This window comes from Apodemus sylvaticus, chromosome 12 (assembly GCF_947179515.1).
Source record: "Apodemus sylvaticus chromosome 12, mApoSyl1.1, whole genome shotgun sequence".
Lineage (NCBI taxonomy): Eukaryota > Metazoa > Chordata > Mammalia > Rodentia > Muridae > Apodemus > Apodemus sylvaticus.
The window spans coordinates 47079117-47105782 of NC_067483.1; the positions used below are offsets into that span (position 1 = coordinate 47079117).

The following is a 26666-nucleotide window of genomic DNA, read 5'->3' on the forward strand; positions in this document are numbered from 1 at the left end:
ATGGGCTATACCAATAGAAACATTAAAGACAGTGGTGCTGAGGGTGAATTAAACTCTGGAGGCCTGGTTATAGATGTTTCAGAGAAGAATTTTTGTATTCTTCCTAGAAACTGTTCTTATGATACTTTAATGAAGAATATGTCTGGTTTTTTTTTTTTTTTTTTTTTTTTTTTTTTTTTTTTTTTTTTTTTTTTTTTTTTTTTTTTTACCTTTTCTGAGCCTAAGATGAAGAGATTAAAATTAATTACATTTATAAAGGAATTCTCAAATCAAGCAAACTTAGACTCTGTGCTGTGTTTCACTCTTATGGGGAGCATTTTGGTCAAGCATAACAAACTTAGAAAGGAAAAATACAAAATGCATGGTTTAAGTACTAACAGAGGTATATCTTCTGTTCAAAGATACTCAATGGAATTAAGGTCGTGGTGACATTGGGGCAGCATTCCACCCAGTTAAACTTGTTGCTTATGTGTTTGCAATTGAACAAGGTATAGTTATATCATGTTAGGCATTACTATTACATGGTGATTTATTTCATTTAGACTTCTACTCTGAACTGATTGTAGATATGGAGGTCATACCTATGTTCCAGATGTTGAGGCATTTGATGTGAATCTTGACATGGTATGACACATGATTTTGATTAAGATATTGAGGCACAGTGGCCATGAAAAACTTAAATTCAGGAATGGTGGTATATATCGTTAATTTCAGGAGACAGAAAAACAACAGTTCAAGAACAGTTGACAGAGCACTTTCTAGGACACTCAAGCCTAGGTAGTGAATAATAAAACAATGGGGGCAGGTTCCAGCCCTTGAAAGCACAGGACTGAAGGAGTCAGGCATCAAAATTGGGACTTGGCACCATGAAGAGAGCCTGTGAGTGGTTATTTGTGAAACCTAGTTGCTGGAAAAAGATTCCAATGAATTGGAAATGCCAGTACCATGGCATGATCATCAAGAAGAGTAGACAGTAAAGTGGAGTTAAACAGAGCCTATGGTGCTGCCAAGGACAGAAGTAGAGAAGTGATCACATCTGTTAGATCAGTCAGAAGATCAAGTCTGAATCCCAGACACTGTAACAAAGAAATTGTAAAGTTGAAATTGTCTTGGATACTCCAAGGCATTAGTGATGTCAGATTTGTTAGATACCTGGTGAGTAAAGCTGCTAAACTTTTCCTCACCAGACAGTGTAACCAGCCCCCAAAAAAGAAATGTGTTGCAGTCATCAAATTTGAAAGTAATTCAACCTCAGACATAGAGATTCAGTGTTTGGAGTCTCCTCACTATGAATTTTTGAATGGTAATGTACATAATGTGATATTGGAAGTATGTAATCTGCTTTTAGATTTTGATTTTATAGAGGATTACAGTTAAGAGATTGCATGATCCTGTCCCCTCATTTTTCCCCCTTCTAAATAGGACTGAAGCACCCACACCTTAGTCTTCCTTCTTCTTGAGTTACATGTGATCTGTTAGATGTATTGTGAGTATTAAGAGCTTCTTGCCTCATATCCACTTATCAGTGAGTACATAACATGTGGGTTCTATTGTATCTGGGTTATCTCACTCAGGATTATATTTTCTAGTTCCTTCAACATGCCAGCAAATTTCATGAAGTCATTGTTTTTAATATCTGAGTAGTAAACAATTTTGTAAATGTATCACATTTTCTGTATCCATTCCTCTGTTGAGAGACATCTGGGTTGTTTGCACCTTCTGGCTATTATAAATAAGGTTGCTATGAACATAGTGGAGCATGTGTCCTTGGTATATGTTGGAGCATCTTCTGGGTATATGCCCAGAAGTGGTATAGCTGGGTCCTCAGGTAATACTATGTCCAATTTTCTGAGGAACCAAACACTGATTTCCACAGTGGTTATACCAGCTTGCTATCACACCAGCAATGGAGAAGTGTTCTCTTTCTCTACATCCTCACCAGCTTCTGCTGTCACCTGAGTTTTTGATCTTAGCCATTCTGATGGGTATGAGGTGGAATATCAGGGTCATTTTGATTTGCATTTCCCTGATGACTGAGATTGTTCAATATTTCTTTAGGTGCTTCTCAGACATTCAATATTCCTCAGATGAAAATTCTTTGTTTAGCTATGTACCCCATTTTTAATATGATTATTTAGCTCTGTAGAGCTTAACTTCTTGAGTTTTTGTATATATGGTATATTTTCTCTCTATTGGATATGGGATTGGTAAATATCTTTTCTCAATGCACGCGTGGGAGGAGAGCAGGGGGAACAGGGGTGGGAGGAGATGTACAGAGGGTCAGAAAATTGAACAGAGGTGAGTAGCAATGGGGAACTGGTGAGAGTCACTAGAAAGTCCCAGATGCCAGAAAAGCAAGACACTCCCAGTAACCAACAGGGATGACAGCTGAAATACCCAATAAAGGAGATAGACAACCTGTACAGATCATATCATAAGGTTAGGCACCTGGCTGAGGTATGAGGCTATCGACCCTTTTCAAAAATTTTAAGACAGAATTGTTCCTATCTAAAGGAAATACAGGGACAAAATGTGGAGCAGAGACTAAAGAAAATACCATCTAGAGACTTCCCAACCTAGGGATCCATTCCATATGCAGCCACCAAACCCAGACACTATTGTCTACACCAAGATGTGCTTGCTGACAGGAGCCTGATATAGCTGTCTCCTGAGAAGTTCTGCCAAAGCCTGACCAATACAGATGCGGATACTTGCATCTAACCATCAGCCTGAGCACAGGGACCCCAATGGAGGAGTTCGGAGAAGAACTATAAGAGTGTAAGGGGTTTGCAACCCCATACAAAGAACAAGAACATCATCCAACCAGACCCCACACATACACACATACCAATGCTCCCAGGGAGTAAACCACCAACCAAATAATACATATGGAGGGACCCATGGCTACACCTGTACATGTAGCAGAGGAAGGCCTTATCTGGCATAAATGGGAGAGGGGTTTGAAGAGGGGAAAAAGGGAAGGGGAACAACATTTGAATTTAAATTAATACAATAATCAATAAAATATTTAAAAATAACAAAAAAGAGATTGCATGAATCTAAGAAGAGACTTTGAACTTTAGATTTTTTTGTTTTGTTTTGTTTTGTTTTGTTTTTTGTTTTTTATTGTTATTTTTTTAATTCGATATAATTTATTTACATTTCAAATGATTTCCCCTTTTCTAGCCCCCCCCACTCCCCGAAAGTCCCGTAAGCCCCCTTCCCTTCCCCTGTCCTCCCTCCCACCCCTTCCCAGTTCCCCGTTCTGGTTTTGCCAAATACTGTTTCACTGAGCCTTTCCAGAACCAGGGACCACTCCTGCTTTCTTCTTGTATCTCATTTGATGTGTGGATTATGTTTTGGGTATTCCAGTTTTCTAGGTTAATAACCACTTATTAGTGAGTGCATACCATGATTCACCTTTTGAGTCTGGGTTACCTCACTTAGTATGATGTTCTCTAGCTCCATCCATTTGCCTAAGAATTTCATGAATTCATTGTTTCTAATGGCTGAATAGTACTCCATTGTGTAGATATACCACATTTTTTGCATCCACTCTTCTGTTGAGGGATACCTGGGTTCTTTCCAACATCTGGCGATTATAAATAGGGCTGCTATGAACATAGTAGAGCATGTATCCTTATTACATAGTGGGGAATCCTCTGGGTATATGCCCAGGAGTGGTATAGCAGGATCTTCTGGAAGTGAGGTGCCCAGTTTTCGGAGGAACCACCAGACTGCTTTCCAGAGTGGTTGTACCAATTTGCAACCCCACCAGCAGTGGAGGAGTGTTCCTCTTTCTCCGCACCCTCTCCAACACCTGCTGTCTCCTGAATTTTTAATCTTAGCCATTCTGACTGGTGTAAGATGAAATCTTAGGGTTGTTTTGATTTGCATTTCCCTAATGACTAATGAAGTTGAACATTTTTTAAGATGCTTCTCCGCCATCCGAAGTTCTTCAGGTGAGAATTCTTTGTTTAACTCTGTACCCCATTTTTTAATAGGGTTGTTCGGTTTTCTGGAGTCTAACTTCTTGAGTTCTTTATATATATTGGATATTAGCCCTCTATCTGATGTAGGATTGGTGAAGATCTTTTCCCAATTTGTTGGTTGCCGATCTGTCCTCTTGATGGTGTCCTTTGCCTTACAGAAACTCTGTAACCTTATGAGGTCCCATTTGTCAATTCTTGCTCTTAGAGCATACGCTATTGGTGTTCTGTTCAGAAACTTTCTCCCTGTACCAATGTCCTCAAGGGTCTTCCCCAGTTTCTTTTCTATTAGCTTCAGAGTGTCTGGCTTTATGTGGAGGTCCTTGATCCATTTGGATTTGAGCTTAGTACAAGGAGACAAGGATGGATCAATTCGCATTCTTCTGCATGCTGACCTCCAGTTGAACCAGCACCATTTGTTGAAAAGACTATCTTTTTTCCATTGGATGTTTTCAGCCTCTTTGTCGAGGATCAAGTGGCCATAGGTGTGTGGGTTCATTTCTGGATCTTCAATCCTGTTCCATTGATCCTCCTGCCTGTCACTGTACCAATACCATGCAGTTTTTAACACTATTGCTCTGTAGTATTGCTTGAGGTCAGGGATACTGATTCCCCCAGATTTTCTTTTGTTGCTGAGAATAGTTTTAGCTATCCTGGGTTTTTTGTTGTTCCAGATGAATTTGATAATTGCTCTTTCTAACTCTGTGAAGAGTTGAGTTGGGATTTTGATGGGTATTGCATTGAATCTGTATAGTGTTTTAGGCAAAATGGCCATTTTAACTATATTGATTCTACCGATCCATGATCATGGAAGGTTTTCCCATTTTTTGAGGTCTTCTTCCATTTCCTTCTTCAGAGTCTTGAAGTTCTTGTCATACAGATCTTTCACATGTTTGGTAAGAGTCACCCCAAGATACTTTATACTGTTTGTGGCTATTGTGAAGGGGGTCATTTCCCTAATTTCTTTCTCAGCCTGCTTATCCTTTGAGTATAGGAAGGCCACTGATTTGCTTGAGTTGATTTTATAACCTGCCACTTTGCTGAAGTTGTTTATCAGCTGTAGGAGCTCTCTAGTGGAGTTTTTTGGGTCACTTAGGTAGACTATCATGTCGTCAGCAAATAATGATAGTTTGACTTCCTCCTTTCCAATTTGTATCCCTTTGACCTCCTTATGTTGTCGAATTGCCCGAGCTAGTACCTCAAGTACAATATTGAAAAGATAAGGAGAAAGGGGGCAGCCTTGTCTGGTCCCTGATTTCAGTGGGATTGCTTCAAGTTTCTCTCCATTTAGTTTGATGCTGGCTACCGGTTTGCTGCATATTGCTTTTACTATGTTTAGGTACGGGCCTTGAATTCCTGTTCTCTCCAAGACTTTAAGCATGAAAGGATGCTGAGTTTTGTCCAATGCTTTTTCAGCATCCAATGAAATGACCATGTGGTTTTGTTCTTTGAGTTTGTTTATGTAGTGGATTGTATTGATGGATTTCCGTATATTGAACCAACCCTGCATTCCCGGGATAAAGCCTATTTGATCATGGTGGATGATCGTTTTGATGTGTTCTTGGATTCGGTTGGCAAGAATTTTATTGAGCATTTTTGCATCGATGTTCATAAGGGAAATTGGTCTGAAGTTCTCTTTCTTTGTTGGATCTTTGTGTGGCTTTGGTATCAGCGTAATTGTGGCTTCGTAGAAGGAATTGGGTAGTGTTCCTTCTGTTTCTATTTTGTGGAATAGTTTGAAGAGTATTGGTGTTAACTCTTCTTTGAAGGTCTGGTAGAATTCTGCACTGAAACCATCTGGTCCTGTGCTTTTTTTGGTTGGAAGACTTTCTATGACTCCTTCTATTTCTTTAGGCTTTATGGGACTGTTCAGATGGTCTAGTTGGTCCTGATTTAATTTTGGTATTTGGTATCTGTCAAGGAAATTGTCCATTTCCTCCAAATTCTCCAGTTGTGTTGAGTACAGGCTCTTGTAGTAGGATCTGATGATTTTTTGGATTTCCTCAGTTTCCATTGTTATGTCTCCCTTTTCATTTCTAAGTTTGTTAATTTGGATACTTTCTCTGTGCCCTTTGGTCAGTCTGGCTAAGGGTTTATCTATCTTGTTGATTTTCTCAAAGAACCAGCTCCTGGTTTTGTTGATTATTTGTATGGTTCTCTTTGTTTCTTCTTGATTGATTTCGGCCCTGAGTTTGATGATTTCCTGCCTTCTACTACTCCTGGGTGAAATAGCTTCTTTTTGTTCTAGGGCTTTCAGGTGTGTCATTAAGTTGGTAATGTATGCTCTCTCCATTTTCTTTTTGGAGGCACTCAGGGCTATGAGTTTTCCTCTTAGCACTGCTTTCATTGTGTCCCATAGATTTGGGTATGTTGTGTTTTCATTTTCATTGTGTTCTAAAAAGTCTTTAATTTCTTTCTTTATTTCTTCCTTGACCAAGGTATCATTGAGTAGAGTATTGTTCAATTTCCACGTGTATGTGGGTTTTCTGTTGTTTCTGTTGCTATTGAAGACCACTTTTATTCCATGGTGATCAGATAGGAGGCATGGGATTAGTTCGATCTTCTTATATTTGTTGAGGTCTGTCTTGTGACCAATTATATGGTCGATTTTGGAGAAGGTACCATGAGGTGCTGAAAAAAAGGTATATTCTTTTGTTTTAGGATAGAATGTTCTATATATATATCAGTTAAATCTAATTGGTCCAAAGCTTCAATTAGTTTCATTGTGTCCTTGTTTAGTTTCTGTTTTCCTGATCGGTCCCTTGAGGAAAGTGCAGTGTTGAAGTCACCCACAATTATTGTGTTAGGTGCAATGTGTGCTTTGAGTTTTAATAAAGTTTCTTTTATGAAAGAGGGTGCCCTTGCATTTGGAGCATAGATGTTCAGGATTGAGAGTTCTTCTTGTTGTATTTTTCCTTTGACCAGCAAGAAGTGTCCCTCAGAGTCTCTTTTGATGACTTTGGGTTGAAAGTCAATTTTATCTGATATTAAAATGGCTACTCCAGCTTGTTTCCTGAGACCATTTGCTTGTAAAATTGTCTTCCAGCCTTTTACTCTAAGGTAGTGTTTGTCTTTGACCCTGAGGTGTGTTTCCTGTAAGCAGCAAAATGTAGGGTCCTGTTTACGTATCCAGTCAGTTAGTCTGTGTCTTTTTATTGGGGCATTGAGTCCATTGATGTTAAGAGATATTAAGGAATAGTGATTGTTACTTCCTATCATTTTTGACGTTATTTTTTAAATTTGATTGCTTAACTTCTTTTGGGTTTGATGAAAGGTTACTATCTTGCTTTTTTCAGGGTGAAGTTTCCCTACTTGTATTGGTGTTGTCCTCCTATTATCCTTTTTAGGGCTGGGTTTGTGGATAGATATTGGGTAAACTTGGTTTTGTCGTGAGATATCTTAGTTTCTCCATCTATGGTGATTGAGAGTTTTGCTGGATATAGTAGTTTTGGTTGGCATTTGTGTTCTCTTAGAGTCTGCATGAGATCTGCCCAGGACCTTCTAGCCTTCATAGTCTCAGGTGAAAAGTCTGCTGTGATTCTGATAGGTCTTCCTTTATATGTTACTTGGCCTTTTTCTCTTACTGCCTTTAATATTCTTTCTTTGTTTAGAACATTTGGTGTTTTGATTATTATGTGACGGGAAGTATTTCTGTTCTGGTCCAGTCTGTTTGGAGTTCTGTAGGCTTCTTGTATATTCATGGGCATCTCTCTCTTTAGGTTAGGGAAATTTTCTTCCATAATTTTATTGAAGATATTTGCTGGCCCTTTAAGTTGTAAATCTTCACTCTCATCTATGCCTATAATCCTTAGGTTTGGTCTTCTCATTGTGTCCTGGATTTCCTGGATATTTTGGGTTACAAGCTTTTTGCATTTTGCATTTTCTTTAACTGTTGAGTCCATGGTTTCTATGGAAACTTCAGAATCTGAGATTCTTTCTTCTATTTCTTGTATTCTGTTGTTGATATTTGCATCTCTGTCCCCTGATTTCTTCCCAAGGCTTTCTATCTCCAAAGTTGTCTCCTTTTGAGTTTTCTTAGTTGTTTCTACTTCTGATTTTAGATCCTGGATGGTTTTGCTTAGCTCCTTCACTTGCTTGTTTGTGCTTTCCTGTAATTCTTTAAGAGATTTTTGTGTTTTTTCTTTCATGACCTAAGCCTGTTGACCAAAGTTCTCCTGTATTTCTTTAAGAGATTTTTGTGTTTCGTCTTTCATGACCTCAGCCTGTTGACCAAAGTTCTCCTGTATTTCTTTAAGTGTTTTTTGCATTTCCTCCTTGTTGACTTTTGTATTCTCCTGGATTTCTTTCAATGATTTTTGTGTTTCCCTTGCAAGGGCTTCTAACTTTTGATCCATTTTCTCCTGAATTTCTTTAAGTATGTCCTTCATGTGTTCCTGTACCAGCATCATGACCAGTGATTTTAAATCCAAATCTTGTTTTACTGGTGTGATGGGGTATCCAGGACATGCTGGTAGAGGAGAATTGGGTTCAGATGTTGCCATATTGCCTTGATTTCTGTTAGTGACGTTCCTGTGTTTGCCTTTTGCCATCTAGCTCTCACTGGTGTTACTTGGTCTTGTCAGTGCTGGACTCACCAGTGCAAGCTGCCCCTTCCCCGTTGGCCTCTGGTGCACAGCTTACACCCTGCACTGCCTGTAGACAGGGTGCTTCTGTCCAGGCTGTTCAGATCCCGAAGCAGGCACCTGAAGGCTCCCGCTGGGGCCCGCAGGATTTATTGGAGCACACCGACTTCTCCCAGCTGGCCGCCCGGAATCCCCCACTAGCCTCTTGAGGGACCTGGAGATGTGGTGCGGCCACCCAGGCTGATCTGAAGCGGAGAGAGTTGACCTGAGGGCTTCTGCCTGAGGCCTTGCCCCAGATTGTGTCTGTGGACCAGATGGAACCCGTGTGCACCCCCAGGGAGCTCCGAAGGTGTATGCTGTTGTGACCTCCCCTGTGTTCCGCTCACTCCGCTGGGCAGCCGATTTCCCCTACCGTGCTGGCGCACACTAGGTTAGCCTTGTCGCCCAGGCCCTGAGTCCAGGCAAAAGCCTGGGAGGCCAAGGTCCGAGCAAAGTTCCCCTAGGGCTATGACTGTTAATTGGGTCTGCCAGGTGACCCGGATGGCGGGCGTGTGCGTCCGCGCTCCCCGAAAGCACCGGGAGAGTGTGTTGTGCTAATAACCTCCTGGGCGGGTTGACACACAGATGGCCCACCAAGCCGCTCAGTTCTTGGGGTCAGTCCTGTGCCTTTTGGGGCCTAGACCTCCGTTTTGTTAGCCTCAGGCTACGCTTGTTAGCAGTCTCTGCCCTCCCTAGCACTCTGGGTCCTGTAGGCAAAATGGCTGCGCATGCGCCGGCCAGGGCAAAAAAAAAAAAAACTCCTGGCTGGGTTGGCGCCCCGATGGCCACTCGAACAGCCCAGGGCCTGGGTGCAGGCCAACGCCCGTCAGGCTCAGACCCCTGCGGTGTTGGGCCTAGGATTATGTTTGTGTACCTCAGTCTGTCCAATCTCTGGAGCCCGGAATCAAGATGGAGGTGAGTCTCTCCTGACTGGCGGGAAGCCGAGTTCTGAAGTGGCTTCCGTGCAGCGAAAGGCTCCACAGAACCGCAGCTGCTTGCCGCCCGGCTGGTCAGCGAAGGTCAGTGGTCGTGGGCGCAGGGCCTAACTGGACCCTGTGTCGCCTTGGTTCCACCGCTGATGGCCCTTCAGCTGGACCAGCTACTGAACTTTAGATTTTTAAACATTGTCAAGATTGTGATAGACTATTGGGAATTTTGAAGTTGGACTAAATATATTTGCATTATGATATGGCTAAGTATATTCCACACAGACTCATGTGTTTGAACAAGAATGTGACTATCAGGAAGTGGCATATGATGGTTTGAATATTCTTAGACCATGGAAAGTGATATTATTATGGGGTGTGCCCTTGTTGCAGGAAATGTTTCAATGTGGAGCTGGGCTTTGCTTAAGGTCTGCCTAGTGTAGAGTCTCCTTTTGTTTGCTTCCACATTAAGATGTAGAACTCTTGGCTCCATCAGCACCAAGTCTACTCATACAATGCTGTGCATCCCATCGTGATGATAATGAAATGAAATTCTGAAACTGTAAGCCAGTCCCAATTAAATGTTGCCCTTTATAAAACTTTCCTCAGTCATGCTGTTTGTTCACAGCAATGGCATCCTATGACAGTATCCATGGGACGTCTCCGCTTAACTAAGGAGAAAGGAAGAGAGCCATAGGGGGGTAGAAGGGGAAATAGAGAGAGTGGAAAAAGATAAGGGGATGAAGCTCTGATCAGGATGTCAAGTGAATTAATTAATTATTAATTTATAAAAAATAAATAACTAGACATCAACAAAACAATCAAATTAAAATTGGGCTCTAGATATAATAGAGAATTCTCAATAGGAGAATTTCAATGGCACTTAACATAGAAACACTAAAGAGAATGGTTCACATCTTTTGCCATCAGGTGCAAATTACTTTGAGATTCCAATTTACAATTTTCTGAATCACTAAAATCAATAACACAAGTGAGAGCTCATGCTGGTGAGGATGTAGAGCAAGGGAAATACTCCTCCATCACTGTTTAGAATGCAAACTCATGGAGTCACTATTACAATCAATATGGAAGTTGCTCAGAAAATTGGAAATTGACCTTAGTCAAGAGTCAGCTATACCAATTTTTGGCATATACCTAAAAGATGCTCCACAAGACACTTGCTCAATTATGTTCATAGTGGCTTCATTTGTAATAGTCAGAAACTAGAAATAATCTAGTCTTCCTCAGCCAAATGATCAATGAAGAAATTGTAGTATTTTTACACAATGAATTATTACCCAGCTGTTAGAAAAACAGACATCATGAAATTTATAGACAAATAGATGGAACTAGAAAAAAATCCTAAGTAAATCAACCCAGATTCAGAAACAAATATGGTATGAACTTACTTATAATAAGTGGATATTAAATGTAAAGTAAAGGATAATGTGCTACATTTCAGAGACCCAGAAAGGCTAAGTAACAAGGAAGGCTTCAGTAAAGGCATATGTTTCTCCCCAGGAAGGAGAAATAGAATAGATTTCGTGGATAGACTGGGGAAAGGCAGGGTTGTAAAAGGAGGGATCATATAAGGAAGAAGGAATGGAAGGACTGGGAGAGACAAGTGGAATAGTTGAATGTAGGTCAATGTGGAAACCTAATGCAGTATAAACTTCCTGGAACCTATGAAGTCACCCTAGGAAGGACTACTTGTACTGGAAAATATGGAGCCTGAACAGGCCATCTTCTGCAACCAGAAAAATCTTCCACTGGTGGGACTGGGGCACCATCCCAGTTCTAAAACTTTTGACCACTACCTATCCTGCCTGCAAGATGTGCTAGAGCAGTGGTGGCTAAGTGCTTATGGGATTGACCAACCAATGGCTGGTCTAAACTGAGGCCCAAACCATGGAGTCCATACATGACCATGTCTGGATGGCCAGGAATGGGAAGCTGTATGGTTCTGAGAAATGTGTTGGTACCAAACATGACTGACACAAAAAAGTCAATAATTCCTAACAATATTCTGTTATACTCATAGATTTGTTACTAGCCTAACCATCATCAGAGAGGAGTTGTCGAGCAACTGAATGGAAACAGATGCAGAGATGCACGAATGATAGGCAAAAATAGGACAACCCTGAAAAAGATGAGAAGAAAGGACTGTAGGTTGGAGGACACCAGGAGATTATGGTCCCAGAATCAACTAAGCAGGGCTCATAGAGGATACAGATATTGAAACTGTAATCATGGACCCTGAGTGGGTCTGTATTATATCCTCTGTATACACACTGTGGTTTCTTTTTTTCTCTTTTTTTCTTTTTATTAGATATTTGCTTTATTTACATACCAAATGTTATCCCCTGTCCTCCTTACCTTCTAAAAACCCCCTCTCCTATTCCTTCTTCCCCTGCTTACCAATCACCCTCCTGCTTTCCTGACCTGGCATTCCCCTACACTGGGGCATCAAGCCTCACTGGACCAATGGCTTCTCCTCTCATTGATGTGGTTTCTTATTTTGGGCATTTTGTGGGACTCCTAACAGTGGGAGTGGGAGTGTCCCTGACTCATTTGTCTGCTCTTGGGGCCTTTTCCTACCTACTGGGTTGCCTTTTTCAGCTTTGACATGGTGATTTCTACCAAATCTTATTGCTTATTATTATAGTGTATTCAGTTGATATTCCTTAGATACCTGCTCTTTTTTGAAAGGAAATGGAGAACAGCTTATGTGGAGGAGATTGGAGTGGAGGAATGGAGGGAAGGAAATGTGTCTGTGGTCAGAATGCATTACACGAGAAAAGGATAAAACAAAGAATAAAAGAAAAATTAAAATATTAGAATAAAACCAAGTAGGCAAGCAAACAAACAAAACTACAAAATGTATTGATCTATTGACATCATGTAGAGAAACAAAACACTACAGTAACCGAGAGGAAATTTTAATACCTAGCATAGTAGAATTGAACTTAGACTGAAGAAGAAGGGGAAAATATAAGTTCGTCAGAAGACTGGTTCTAGATGCGGTTGTAGACATATAATCACACTCATTTCTCAATGCCACTGACATGAACACTAAATATGTGTGAGCTGATTCCTGAAGAAAAATGATGTTTTTTCGGAGTTAAGTCCTTGGAATATGAGCATAAAGCTGTCAGTTCCTTTACGATAGTTTGAGTTACTTAAAGAACAAAAACTAAAGCAATCTACCTGATCAGGACTTTAAAAAGTTAAAAGACCAGAAATATTTAAAACATATTGTATATTCATTTTGTTCAACCCAATTAACAAAAAATCTATAAATAATATATAAATTAAGGTTATAAGCAAAACTAGAAAAAGGAAAAACTATCAAATAAAAACACAGTAAAGGTTTTAAATGGATCAATAATGTTAATCATTTAAAAATTTAAATAAATGAAGAAAAATTTCTTGGAGATTAAATAAATAAATAAGAAGTATCTAAAAAAAGAATGAAGCAAATAAAAGTTTATCAGCAAAGTTGAATAATAAAAGGCAATTGACAAGCATTCAAAAGCAGACTATACTTTTAAGTATGTATCACATTCATAAAATGAAGACTCATTATTATATAATTTCAAAATTGTTCTAAAAATGAAAGATAATGGCATTCAAGTCTATTTAAAAGAAGTTGGCAATATGAAGCTTTAAAAACCCACATTTGTGACATGTATGACTAAAGAATTATTTTTCAGAATTTATCGCTTTCCAGCAAAACAATTACTAAAGTATAAATCAGAAGAAAACTGCATTTGGAAATGGTTAACTACAAATTGACTTAGCATTATATTTTAAAAACTCAAGTGATATTAAAAGGAATGTATAACAATAATATGATAACATTTTATAGATATTTATTTTAAAAATAATAAAATGAGACAAAACTCAGACATTTATAAGGATACACAACAAGAAGAAATTGACACAACATAAATATATTGGTACACACACTGGAGAAAAACATCAAAACTAGACAATGCACACTATCCAAGCTTTCTCTTCCCAATAACACATCACAGAGAATTCAGAGTCAATTATCAGTTCTGTAAAGTGTTAAGATATGAATGATGCCTTTAGCCATTTTCTTTAATTATAAAAAATTTTATAATTGTTTTGAGTCTACTCTGAGTAGACATTAAGAATAAGTATACTTTGCTATATACTTATACTTAGGAGTATACATTAAGCATAAGGGATACTTTGCTATATATACTTATCAAGAATCTTCAGTATTCACTTATACACACTGGGAACAATAAAGCATGTTGCCACAGTTAATACAGATGGGACAGAGAGTCATTAGCATCTTGTGATCTAAGGGCTGGTTACTTACTGATACGGAAACATCTGGGAGGAGGGGACCAGCCGTTCTCTGTACATGTCATTATGTCTTGGCCATCTGCAAGACTAAAGCCTCTGTAACAGGCGACTTTTACAGACTGACCCTGCATATATTTTCTTTCCCAGTGTGAAGATTCTCCATTCTCCACATAATGGAAAGCACATTGCTCTAAAAACATAAAAATTAAAATAAATTAAAAGCTTTCATTTGTTTAAAAATAAACTAAGTTAAATGTTACAACTGTTTAATGAGCATGCATGGTATTCAAAATTAAATTAACACCAAATATTTAAGAGACTAGCATTTATCTTTAGTCGGTATAAATAAAATATACGAGTGATAAAGGTATTTCCATAGTTCCTATTGTGTGTGTACATTTTATGAAGAGGTGTTCACAAAGAACAGAAAGTAGCTTTTTTGCTCACAAAGACTTTTGTTGGTTTTATGTTTGTCATGGGAAACTTAACTGGAATTATGTATGTGCTTTCTCTTTAAAAGAATTAAACACAGTTAAATACAAAGGCATTGGCTTACTGAGGCATGGGACTTCCGGCTCCCACCCTTGTGCTGTGCATTGAAGGTAGTCCCAGTATGATCCTGAAGGAGTTGAAAACCCATAGTCACAGTAATAGCTGTACGTCTTTCCTATGGGTACTGGGAAGTAGGGTCTCCGGCTTTCTTCATAATATAGACGTCCATATTTGAATTGTGGAAAATCACAAGGTTTCACTTGAAATTGAAAAAAATAATTAAATAAAATGACCAAAAAAACTCTCGATAATACTCTTGATCAGCAAATTACTTTCAATTAATTAAAATAACTAAATGACAGAACAGTGTGTGGGGGGGACAAAAAAATAAAAAAGACAACTTTGGTTTGTGAAGATATCTTTCAAAATGAAATCAAGTTATAGCTGATACATCACAAGAGAAGTGTGTCAGAGATATTTGTTAATATCCAATATGATAACCGATTATTTATAATTTTCACTGAAACTAAAATATACTTTTAACATGGAACCATAAAGATCTATTCTCGTACCTTTTGATTGAAAATCTGTATTGTACATTATATTAAGTTTATATGTAATATATGATTACTTTTATTATATATATAATTATTTGTAATTATTTATAATTTTCAATTTTTCATGAAGTCTGACTCTGCTTCAGGAAACCTCATGCAATATATTAAAAATATTTCAGCAAATATGTATAAAACCAAACAAATTTCCTTAAGCTTAGTCATTCTTTTTAGTTTTTACTTTATGAGAGAAATTTTTCAGGGATTTTTTTTACACATTTATCACCTGGCTTAAAATTTGCAATTATTCTGATACTAAATGTTCTTCTTTGACAGTTTTGAGAATCATACTTTTCATGGGACATCAATAAGTTAAAATAGCTCACTGAAATTTTGTTTTAAAAAGAAACAAAAAGAGGCATGGTTCAGAGTAGGAATACCGTTATTATTTCAGTCCTCAGACTTTTACCTGTTCTTCATTCTCCAGTGGGCACAGGTGACTATGTTTAACCCCCCCCCTTATACATGATTCTTGAAACAAACATAATATTCCTTATAGTACATGATCACCTGAGGTGGTCAGACCAAACTAAGCCTTGTTTGACATCATATATATTCCAGATGCAGGTTGTGGCTACGTAAGTAGTAACTGTTGAACCATGTATCACAGTGTTGATGTACTCTACTCAGACTGCTGACCAATATATTTACCAATTTTTCAACTGTTCTAAATATTATGAGCACAGCACAAGATCTTCTAGTTTTTATTGGTATTCAATACCAAGATCTTCTAATTTTTATTGATAAATCTCATCCAACTACATATTCAACATGACACAAAAGATTAATTTCTGGAATATATTCTAAAACAGGTTTGTGATCATCATCTCCTGCACTGTTCCAGTTGTCATTTTACAGTGTATTTTCCCAAAAATAGTAAAAGATTTGATGAAAGCGATGAGTAATTAAGCGTCCCTGAGGAGCAAGCACTATGCATTTTAGGTAGAAAAAATTATTTAATGAAATTGCGAGAGATTAATCACCTTTGTCTTATTGAAGAAATATCAGAAAATTCACCACAAAATAAATCAAATTCAGATATATTCAAGCAACAGACAGTCCAGATATATTTGGGCAGATCTATATTGGGAAACTCAAGCTTAATTGGGTTTGTGGCTCATTGCGCTACACAGATTCCATACTTATAATTGTAAACCTACTCAAAAGCTCAGGGCAAGGATGTTATAAGATCTGAGTGCAGAGACACACATTAGTTCTGTTATTAAAATGAATTGACTTAACATTGAACAATCTTCTAAGTACACGTGCTTATATTCATAGATAATCACACTGTCAACATCAATCAGAGAAGATTCTTTTTGCTAGTTAATTACAGTAAAAGTAGAGATGTATTAATACACAAGGTACTAGAAATAGTGAGACAGTATTAAACAAGACAGTTGCGCCATCCACTCCAAGCAACCTGTGAATGACGGAGCACAAAGATTCTAGGAGCTAGATGATCAAGGCTGTGATATCTTCTGGACAAACTGGATTATAATCACAAACTCTCCACGAATACAGACACCTCACAAAAATGGGCCATCAACATGCAGACACAACTATACTAAGGTGGCAGGAATCCATGGCCCTCACCTTGAAACTATTTTATGCTGATAGTTTCAGAACTGTAGGAAGTCAGTGTTTTCAGGTGTGTACTCACTAGTGAATGAACCAGGTTTGAAAATACAGCTCTAATTCAAGTGTTACATATATTTTCTGAGTTAAGTTAAATGGGTCATATACCAACACTCAAATTTATGATTCTGGGAAATGGACAGGCATGGATGATGCGCTGTTTATAGAATTGGAGTGATGTAATAGAAAATAGGAAGATAGAATATTTAGAATATATTGTGGTGTGCCAGAAGCCAGAGGCTTCAAACCAGACCAATGATTGAATGCAATGAACATCTGCAAGTAAATCTGTTTGAACAAAAGGTTATACTGTGTGACACATTGCAATGCATGAAGACTCCTTGACAAGATATTTATTTGTTTGTTGGTTTAGTTTTTTGTTTTGAGGGAGCATTTGTGAAGGAAGAGAGTAGATGTGGAAGAATTGGAAGAATGAGATTAGGTAATTGTGAAATTTACAAGGATTATATGTTAAACGGCCCAGAAAATATTTTCTACAAAATAATAAGAGAAATTTTCCTAATCTAAAGAAGGAGATGACTATAAAAGCAAAAAAACCTTACAGAACAGCAAACAGATGAAAAAGAAGTGAATACTAAATCTAAACACTAAATACTAAAAACAAATACTCAAATCTGTGAGAAGAAAAGAGCAAGTAAAATATAAAGGTAAACCTATCAGAATATACCTGACTTCTTAATGGAAACTCTGAAACGAAGAAGGGCCTGGAAATACTTTTAAGAGACCACAATTGCATCACAGAATACAGGTGTCAGAAAAATACTCAATAAACAAAGAAGGAGAAAACAAGGTATATCATGAGAAGGCCAAAATTAAACAATATCTATCCACAGCTGAGCCCTACAGAAAATACTAGAAAGAAAAGTCCAACCAGAGAGATCAATTACACACAAGAAATAAATAATCTCTACTCTAACACCAGGAGATCATCTATACCACAGTCAATAAATAATCTCACATGAGCACAAGAAGACACACAAACACACAAAACCACCACCACCATTGAAACAATAGGAATTAACAATCATTGGTCATTGATAGCTCTCAATACCAATGGATTCAATTCTCCAATCCAAATGGCAGAGGCTAACAGAATGGATGTGAAAATGTTATCTATGCTTCTCCTGCATGCAAGAAATATACCTCACCATCAGAAATGGATATTACTTTGCTGAAGTTGTTTATCAGCTATAGGAGTCCTCTGGTTGAGTGTTTTGGGGTCACTTAAGTATACTATCATATCATCTGCAAATAGTGATAATTTGACTTCTTCCTTTCCAATTTGTATCCCTTTGACCTCCTTATGTTGTCTAATTGCTCTAGCTAGAACTTCAAGTACTATATTGAAAAGATATGGAGAGAGACGGCAGCCTTGTCTAGTCCCTGATTTTAATGGGATTGCTTCAAGTTTCTCTTCATTTAGTATGATGTTGGCTACCAGTTTGCTGTATATTGCTTTAACTATGTTTAGGTATGGACCTTGAATTCCTCTTCTTTCTAAGACTTTTAGCATGAAAGGATACTGAATATTGTCAAATGCTTTTTCAGCATCTAATGAAATGATCGTGTGTTTTTTTTTTCTTTGAGTTTGTTTATGTAGTGGATTGCATTGACAGATTTCCTTATATTGAACCATCCCTGCATCCCTGGGATGAAGCCTACTTGATCATTGTGGATGATTGTTTTGATGTGTTCTTGGATTCGGTTGGCAAAAATTTTATTTAGTATTTTTGCATCGATATTCATAAGGGAAATTGGCATGAAGTTCTCTTTCTTTGTTGGATCTTTGTGTGATTTTGGTATCAGCGTAATTGTGGCTTCATAGAACAAGTTGGGTAGTGTTCCTTCTGTTTCTATTTTGTGGAATAGTTTGAAGAGTATTGGTCTTAGGTCTTCTTTGAAGGACTTATAGAATTCTGCACTGAAGTCATCTGGTCCCGAGCTTTTTTTGGTTGGGAGACTTTCTATGACCCCTTTTATTTCTTTAGGGGTTATGGGACTCTTTAGATGATCTATTTGATACTGATTTAATTTTGGTGTTTGATATCTGTCTAGGAAACTGTCCATTTCCTCCAGATTCTACAGTTGTGTTGAGTACAGGATTTTTTAGTAGGATCTGATGATCTTTTGAATTTCCTCAGTTTCTGTTGTTATATCTCCCTTTTCATTTCTAATTTTGCTAATCTGGATACGGTCTCTGTGCCTTTTGGTTAGTCTGGCTAAGGATTTATCTATCTTGTTGATTTTCTCAAAGAACAAGCTCCTGGTTTTGTTGATTCTTTGTATGGTTCTCTTTGTTTCTACTTGATTGATTTCAGCCCTGAGTTTGATGATTTCCTGCCTTCTACTCCTCCTGGGTGAAGTAGCTTCTTTTTGTTCCAGGGCTTTCAGGTGTGTCATTAAGCTGCTAGTGTATGCTCTCTCCATTTTCTTTGTGGAGGCACTCAGGGCTATGAGTTTTCCTATTAGCACTGCTTTCATTGTATCAACTTAAGCAAATCAGTTGCCTTCCTATACTCAAAGGATAAGCAGGCTGAGAAAGAAGTTAGGGAAATGACACCCTCCACAATAACCACAAACTATATAAAGTGTCTTAGTGTGACTCTAACCAACAAGTGAAAGATCTATACGACAAGAACTTCAGATCACTGAAGAAGAAAATCCAAAAAGACCTCAGAAAATGGAAAAATCTTCCTTGCTTGTGGATTGGCAGGATTAATATAGTTAAAATGGCCATCTTGCCAAAAGCAATATACAGGTTCAACACAATCCCCACCAAAAATCCCATCTCAGTTCTTCACAGCGTTAGAAAAAGCAATTCTCAAATTCATCTGGAATAACAAAAAACCCAAGATAGCTAAAACTATTCTCAACAGTAAAAGAACTTCTGGGAGAATCAGTATCCCAGACCTCAAGCAATACTACAGAGCAATAGTGTTGAAAACTGCATGGTATTGGTACAGTGGCAGGCAAGTGAACCAATGGAATAGAATTGAAGACCCAGAAATGAATCCACACACTATGGTCACTTGATCTTTGACAAAGGAGCAGAAAACACCCAGTGTAAAAAAGATAGCCTTTTCAACAAATGGTGCTGGTTCAACTGAGGGCAGCATGTAGAAGAATGCAAATTGATCCATTCTTATCTCCTTGTACTAAGCTCAGCTCCACATGGATCAAGGACCTCCAAGTAAAACCAGACACCCTGAAACTAATAGGAAAAAACTGGGGAAAACCCTTGAGGACATGGGCACAGGGGAAAAGTTCATGAACAGAACACCAATAGCTTATTCTCTAAGATCAAGAATTAACAAATGGGACCTCATAAAATTATAAAGTTTCTGTAAGGCAAAGGACACTGGCAAAAGGACAAAATGGGAACCAACAAATTGGGAAAAGATCTTCACCAACCCTACATCTGATATAGGGCTAATATCCAATATATACAAAGAACTCAAGAAGTTAGACTGCAGTTAATCAAATAACCCTATTAAAAATGGGGCACAGATCTAAACAACGAATTTTCACCTGAAGAAATTCGGATGGCCGAGAATCACCTTAAGAAATGCTCAACATCTTTAGTCATTAGGGAAATGCAAATCAAAACAAACCTGAGATTTCACCTTACACCAGTCAGAATGGCTAAGGTTAAAAACTCAGGACACAGCAGGTGTTGGTGAGGATGTGGAGAAAGAGGAACACTCCTCCACTGCTGGTGGGATTGTAAAATGGTACAATCACTATGGAAATCATATTGGCAGTTCCTCAGAAAACTCGACATGACACTTCCAGAGGACCCTGTTATACCTCTCCTGGGCATATATCCAGAGGATTTCCCGGCATGCAATAAGGACACATACTCCATTATGTTCATAGCAGCCTTATTTATAATAGCCAGAAGCTGGAAAGAACCCAGATGTCCCTCAATGGAGGAATGGATATAGAAAATGTGCTATATTTACACAATGGAATACTACTCAGCAATTAGAAACAATGAATTCATGAAGTTTTAAGCAAATGGTTGGAACTGGAAAATATCATCCTAAATGAGGTAACCAAATCACAAAAGAATACACATGGAACGCAATCTCTGATAAGTGGAGATTAATTAGCCCAGAAGCTCTGAATGCCCAAGACACAATTAGCATAACAAATGACTCCCATGAAAGTAAGGAGAGGGCCCTGAACCTGGAAAGGCTTGATCTAGCATTGTAGGGGAGTACCAGGACAGAGAAAAAGGAGGGAGGTGATTGGAGAATGGGTGGAGAGAAGAAGGTTTATGGGACATATGGGGAGTAAGGAACTGGGAACCATGAAATCATTTGGAATGTAAACAAAGAATATAGAAAAGAAAAAAAAAGAAAAAAAGAAATGGATATTACTTCACAGTAAAAGGCTAGAAAAAGATTTCCCTAGCAAATGGACCCAAGAAGCAAGCTCATGTAGCCATTCTAATATCTAACAAAATAGAATTGAAGTCAAATTAATCATTAGTGGTACAGAATGACACTTCTCAAAAATAATATTTTTATGATGAGATTTATAATATATATTTATATTATATATCTCAATATATTTATAATGACACTAATCAAAAATAATATTTCATGAGTATTACATCTCAATTCTGAACATATGCCCCAAATGCAAGGGCACTCATATTCATAAAGAATATGAAAGAAATAAATAAGCTAACAAAAAACCAAAAAACTTTACATAACACATCTTGAACACCATACATTAATAGTAGAAGACTTCAACACCCTACTCTTATGAATGGAAAGGTCATCCAGACAGAAAGTAACTTAGAAGAAGTGGAACTGAGAAACATAATGAATCAAATGGGCTTAACAGAAATCTACAGAACATTTCACCCAAACTCAAAAAAATATACTTTTGTCTCAATACCTCACAGAACTTTCTCTAAAACAGACCATATACTCAGTCACAAAGTAAGTCTCAACAGATACAACAAAATTGAAATAATCCCCTGTATCTTCTCAGACTACAGGAATTAAAGCTGGATTTCTACAACAATAGAAAACCTACAAACTCATGGAAACCGAACAACTCTCTACTGAATGACCACAGGGTCAAGGAAGAAATAAATAATTTAAGACTTCTAGTATTGAAGGAAAATAAAGGCACCATTTGGTTGGAAAATACCAAACACATGGGGCACAATGAAAGTGGTGTTAAGTGGAAAGTTCATAGCGCTAAATTCCTTCATAAAGAAACTAGAAAGATCTCATACTAGTGATATAACAGCACATCTGAAAGGTCAGGAAGAGGAGGAGACAGCAGGAAATAAACCAACTTAGGGTTACGAAACATCATAGGGATGAAATCAATGAAATAGAAACAAAGAATCAAGGAAAACAAGAGTTGGTTCTTTGAGAAAAATCGACAAGATAGACAAACCCTTAGCCAAACTAATTAAAAGGCAGAGAGAATATAGAAACTAGCAAAGTCAGTAAAGAAAACAGAAACATAACCCCGTAAAGGGTTTGGGACACCAAACCAGACATAAAATCTTCAACCTACAATTTATCTTGCCCTTATGATGTTCTGGGGTAAAGGTGGCACAGAAATTGTGAGAGTGGCACTAACCACTGACACTGACTTGAGGACAAGAAAACAGAGACTATATGGCACAGAGACCTAAAATATAACCAAACATGACTGGCAAAGGAAAAAAATGCCTGTGCAATGATGCCTAATGATACTCTGCCATGCTCATAGATTGGTGCCTAGCCCAGTCATCACCAGAGAGGCTTCACCCAGCAACTAATGGAAAGAGATGCAGAGACCCACAGCCAAACTGTTATAGGATTTTTGATAAAACTGTGAACTCCAAGATTGTGTTGTTTACAGGAAAAACCTGTTTCTAGTTGTGGTGTGGCTCAGCCTCAGAACACACATTTAATCCCTCTGGCTGAAATACAGATAAGCCCTTAGTAAACATGTTTAATCCGCTAAAGGTAAAATTAGTTTGTAGAAGAAAGCACCCACGTTTGAAAGAGATGTCAAATTGGGTAGCAGACAATGTGAAAAATCAGAGAAAGATTTGACAGAATAGGATATGTGCAATTCTCATGAGAACAGAGAGAAAAGAGAAATTACTTAAGAGAGAGCAGCAAAGAAAGAGGCAAGGGGTGGGAGGGGCAGTTTTACTGGGACAGGTTGCAGAGACAGAACAAACTAGTCACAAGTGAAGGCAAGAAGAGCCACAGAATGAGAAGTCAGAGGATTAGAAAAGATTGGCAGAATTAATTTATGGACAAGCAGAGCACAAAGACAAAGACGGAGAGAGAAACCAGATTGAATTAGTCAGTTTGCAGAGGAGTCAAAGCCAGAACAGTTGAGTTGAATGAGCCAGGCAGAGTTCAGAAAGAACTAGGAAGGTGTGATCTTATTCACCAGTAAGTCTCACAGACTGAAAACATTCTTTGCCTAAATAAGATTCTACAGAGGATAGATAAAAGCTTTCAGGACTAAGCCTTGGTTAGCCGAGAGAAGCATTAAGCCTATGAGACAACAATTACTAAGCTACTTTTATGCTGAACATTAGAGGGTTTGGACAATCCTGCTGAAGATGCTGAAGAAAGATTACAGGAGACAGAAGAGCCAAGGACACTACACAAAAATTCAATGTCAAGTTACCTGGACTCCTGGGGTTTCACTGATATTCAACTGACAATCAGAGAGCCAGGGTCTAACCTATATCCCCTGTATATATGCTATAGTTGTACAGCTTGGTGTTTTTGTGCAATTCCTAACAGATGGAGTGTAGGCTGTTTCTGATTCTTTTGCCTACCTTAGGAACCCTTGTCCTCATACTGGGTTGCCTCTTCCTGCCAAAATATAAGTGGAGGTACCTAATGTTATTGAAACCTGATATGGCATAGTCAGTTGATATCCCTGGGAAGCCTCCAATTTTGTGAAGGGAAATGGAAGAGGAGTGTATGGGAAGGAAAGAGGTTGAAAGGAGGAAATGTTGGGAACCTGAGGGAAAAATGAAATCAGTCTGATGTAATATATGAGAGAATAAATTTTATAAAAACATCTAATGGCAAAAACAAATAATAAATAGAACCAAAAAAGTAAGAAAAATGAATTTGTAAGAGAATTACATTTAAAATTTTTAAAAACTCAATTTTCTTGCAAGTCTTATATATATTAATACTATTTCTTAGTAGGGATAGCTTCTTTCATTTTTAAGAGTTGGATATCGAGGAAAGGAGGGGAGCAGCGGAGGCAGCAGCAACAGCAGCAGTGGCTGGTCCAGAGGAAGGGCCATCAGCAGTGGAACCTGCGCCCACGACCACTGGCCATCGCTGGCCAGCCGGGCTGCAAGCAGCAAAGGATTTACGGCACCTTTCACCACACAGAAGCCACATCAGAACTCTGCCTCCCGACAGTCAGTTACGAGGCCTCCATATGGGTTCTCTGAAGCCAGAGAAATCAGACAGACTGAGGTACGCAAATACAACCCGAGATCAACATCCCTGCACCCAGGCACTGAGCTGGTTGGGGAGGGGGGCGGCAGCCACCGGTGTGCAAACCCAGCCAGGAGTTTTTTTTTTTTTTTTTTATAACAGAAAGGGCCAGCAAATATCTTCAACAAAATTATGGAAGAAAACTTTCCTCACTTAAAGAGAGAGATGCCTATGAATATACAAGAAGCCTACAGAACTCCAAGCAGACTGGACCTGAGCAGAAATACCTCCCATCACATAATAATCAAAACCCCAAATGCACTAAACAAAGAAAGAATATTAAACGCAGTAAGAGAAAAAGGCCAAGTAACATATAAAGGAAGACCTATCAATCACACCAGACTTCTCACCAGGGACCATGAAAGCTAGAAGAATCTGGGCAGATCTCATGCAGACTCTAAGAGAACACAAATGTCAGCCAAGACTAATATACCCAGCAAAATTCTTATTCTCCATAGATGGAGAAACCAAGATATTCCATGAAAAAACCAAATTTACACAATATCTTTCCACAAACCCAGCTCTGCAAAGAATAATAGGAGGAAAACTCCAATACAAGGAGGGAAACTACATCATGGAAAAAGCAAGATAGTTACCTTCCTTTATCAAGCCCAAAAGAAGATAACCACTCAAATATAAAAAGAACATCAAAAATGACAGGAAGTAATAATGACTGTTCCTTAATATCTCTTAACATCAATGGTCTCAATTCCCCAATAAAAAGACATAGACTAACAGACTGGATAACGAAACAGGACCCTACAATTTGCTGCATACAGGAGACACACCTCAGTGTCAAAGATAAAAAATACCTTAGAGTAAAAGGCTAGAAGACAATCTTACAAGCCAATGGTCACAGGAAACGAGCAGGAGTAGCCAGTCTAATATCAGATAAAATTGACTTTCAACCTAAAGTCATCAAAAGAGACACAGAAGGACACTTCTTGCTGGTCAAAGGAAAAATCCACCAAGAAGAACTTTCAATTCTGAACATCTATGCGCCAAATGCAAGGGCACCCTCATTCGTAAAAGAAACTTTACGAAAGCTCAAAGCACACATTTCACCTAACACAATAATTGTGGGAGACTTCAACACTCCATTCTCCTCAAGGGACCGAGCGGGAAAACAGAAACTAAACAGGGACACAGTAAAACTAATTGAAGCTTTGGACCAATTGGATTTGACTGATATTTATAGAACATTTCACCCTAAAGCAAAAGAATATACCTTTTTCTCAGTACCTCATGGTTCCTTCTCCAAAATCGACCATATAATTGGTCACAAGACAGACCTCAACAAATATAAGAAGATCGAACTAATCCCATGCCTCTTATCAGATCACTATGGAGTAAGAGTGGTTTTCAATAGCAACAAAAACAACAGAAAGCCCACATACACATGGAGGCTGAACAATACTCTACTCAATACTCTGACACCTTGGCCAAAGAAGAAATAAGGAAAGAAATCAGAGAATTTTTAGAATTTAATGAAAATGAAGGCACAACATACCCACATCTTTGGGACACAATGAAAGCAGTACTAAGAGGAAAACTCATAGTCCTGAGTGCCTCCAAAAAGAAAATGGAGAGAGCATACACTAGCAGCTTAACAACACACCTGAAAGTCCTGGAACAAAAAGAAGCCAATTCACCCAGGAGGAGTAGAAGACAGGAAATCATCAAACTCAGGGCTAAAATCAATCAATTGGAAACAAAGAGAACCGTACAAAGAATCAAAGAGTCCAGGAGCTGGTTCTTTGAGAAAATCAACAAGATAGATAAACCCTTAGCCAGACTGACCAAAGGGCACAGAGAAAGTGTCCAAATTAACAAACTTAGAAATCAAAGGGAGACATAACAACAGAAACTGAGGAAATCCAAAAAATCATCAGATGCTACTACAAGAACCTATACTCAACACAACTGGAGAATCTGGAGGAAATGGACAATTTCCTTGAAAGATACCAAATACCAAAATTAAATCAGGACCAAATAGATCATCTAAACTGTTCCATAATGCCTAATGAAATAGAAGGAGTCATAGAAAGTCTTCCAACCAAAAAAAGCACAGGACCAGATAGATGGTTTCAGTGCAGAATTCTATCAGACCTTCAAAGAAGACTTAATACCAATACTCTTCAAACTATCCCACAAAATAGAAACAGATGGAACACTACCCAATTCCTTCTACAAAGCCACAATTACGCTGATACCAAAGCCACACAAAGATCCAACAAAGAAAGAGAACTTCAGGCCAATTTCCCTTATGAACATCAATGCAAAAATACTCAATAAAATTCTTGCCGACCGAATCCAAGAACACATCAAAACGATCATCCACCATGATCAAGTAGGCTTTATCCCAGGAATTCAGGGTTGGTTCAATATACAGAAATCCATCAATGCAATCCACTACATAAACAAACTCAAAGAAAAAAAACACATGGTCATTTCATTGGATTCTGAAAAAGCATTTGGCAAAATTCAGCATCTTTTCATGCTTAAAGTCTTGGAAAGAACAGGAATT

General features: G+C 38.2%; 1 protein-coding gene across 10 annotated transcripts in view; it reads right to left on the bottom strand.

The window, feature by feature from the left end:
- Window positions 1-26666, bottom strand: part of LOC127697904 (complement factor H-like) — a 577689-nt gene that overhangs the window by 512485 nt on the left and 38538 nt on the right. For all 10 annotated transcript variants that reach the window (XM_052201284.1, XM_052201281.1, XM_052201278.1 and 7 more), the window contains exons 8-9: window positions 14432-14626; window positions 13889-14065 (exon numbers count right to left, since the gene is read on the bottom strand). In XM_052201284.1, coding sequence (XP_052057244.1) covers window positions 13889-14065; window positions 14432-14626 — 372 coding nt within the window. The remainder of the gene's footprint in view (window positions 1-13888; window positions 14066-14431; window positions 14627-26666) is intronic.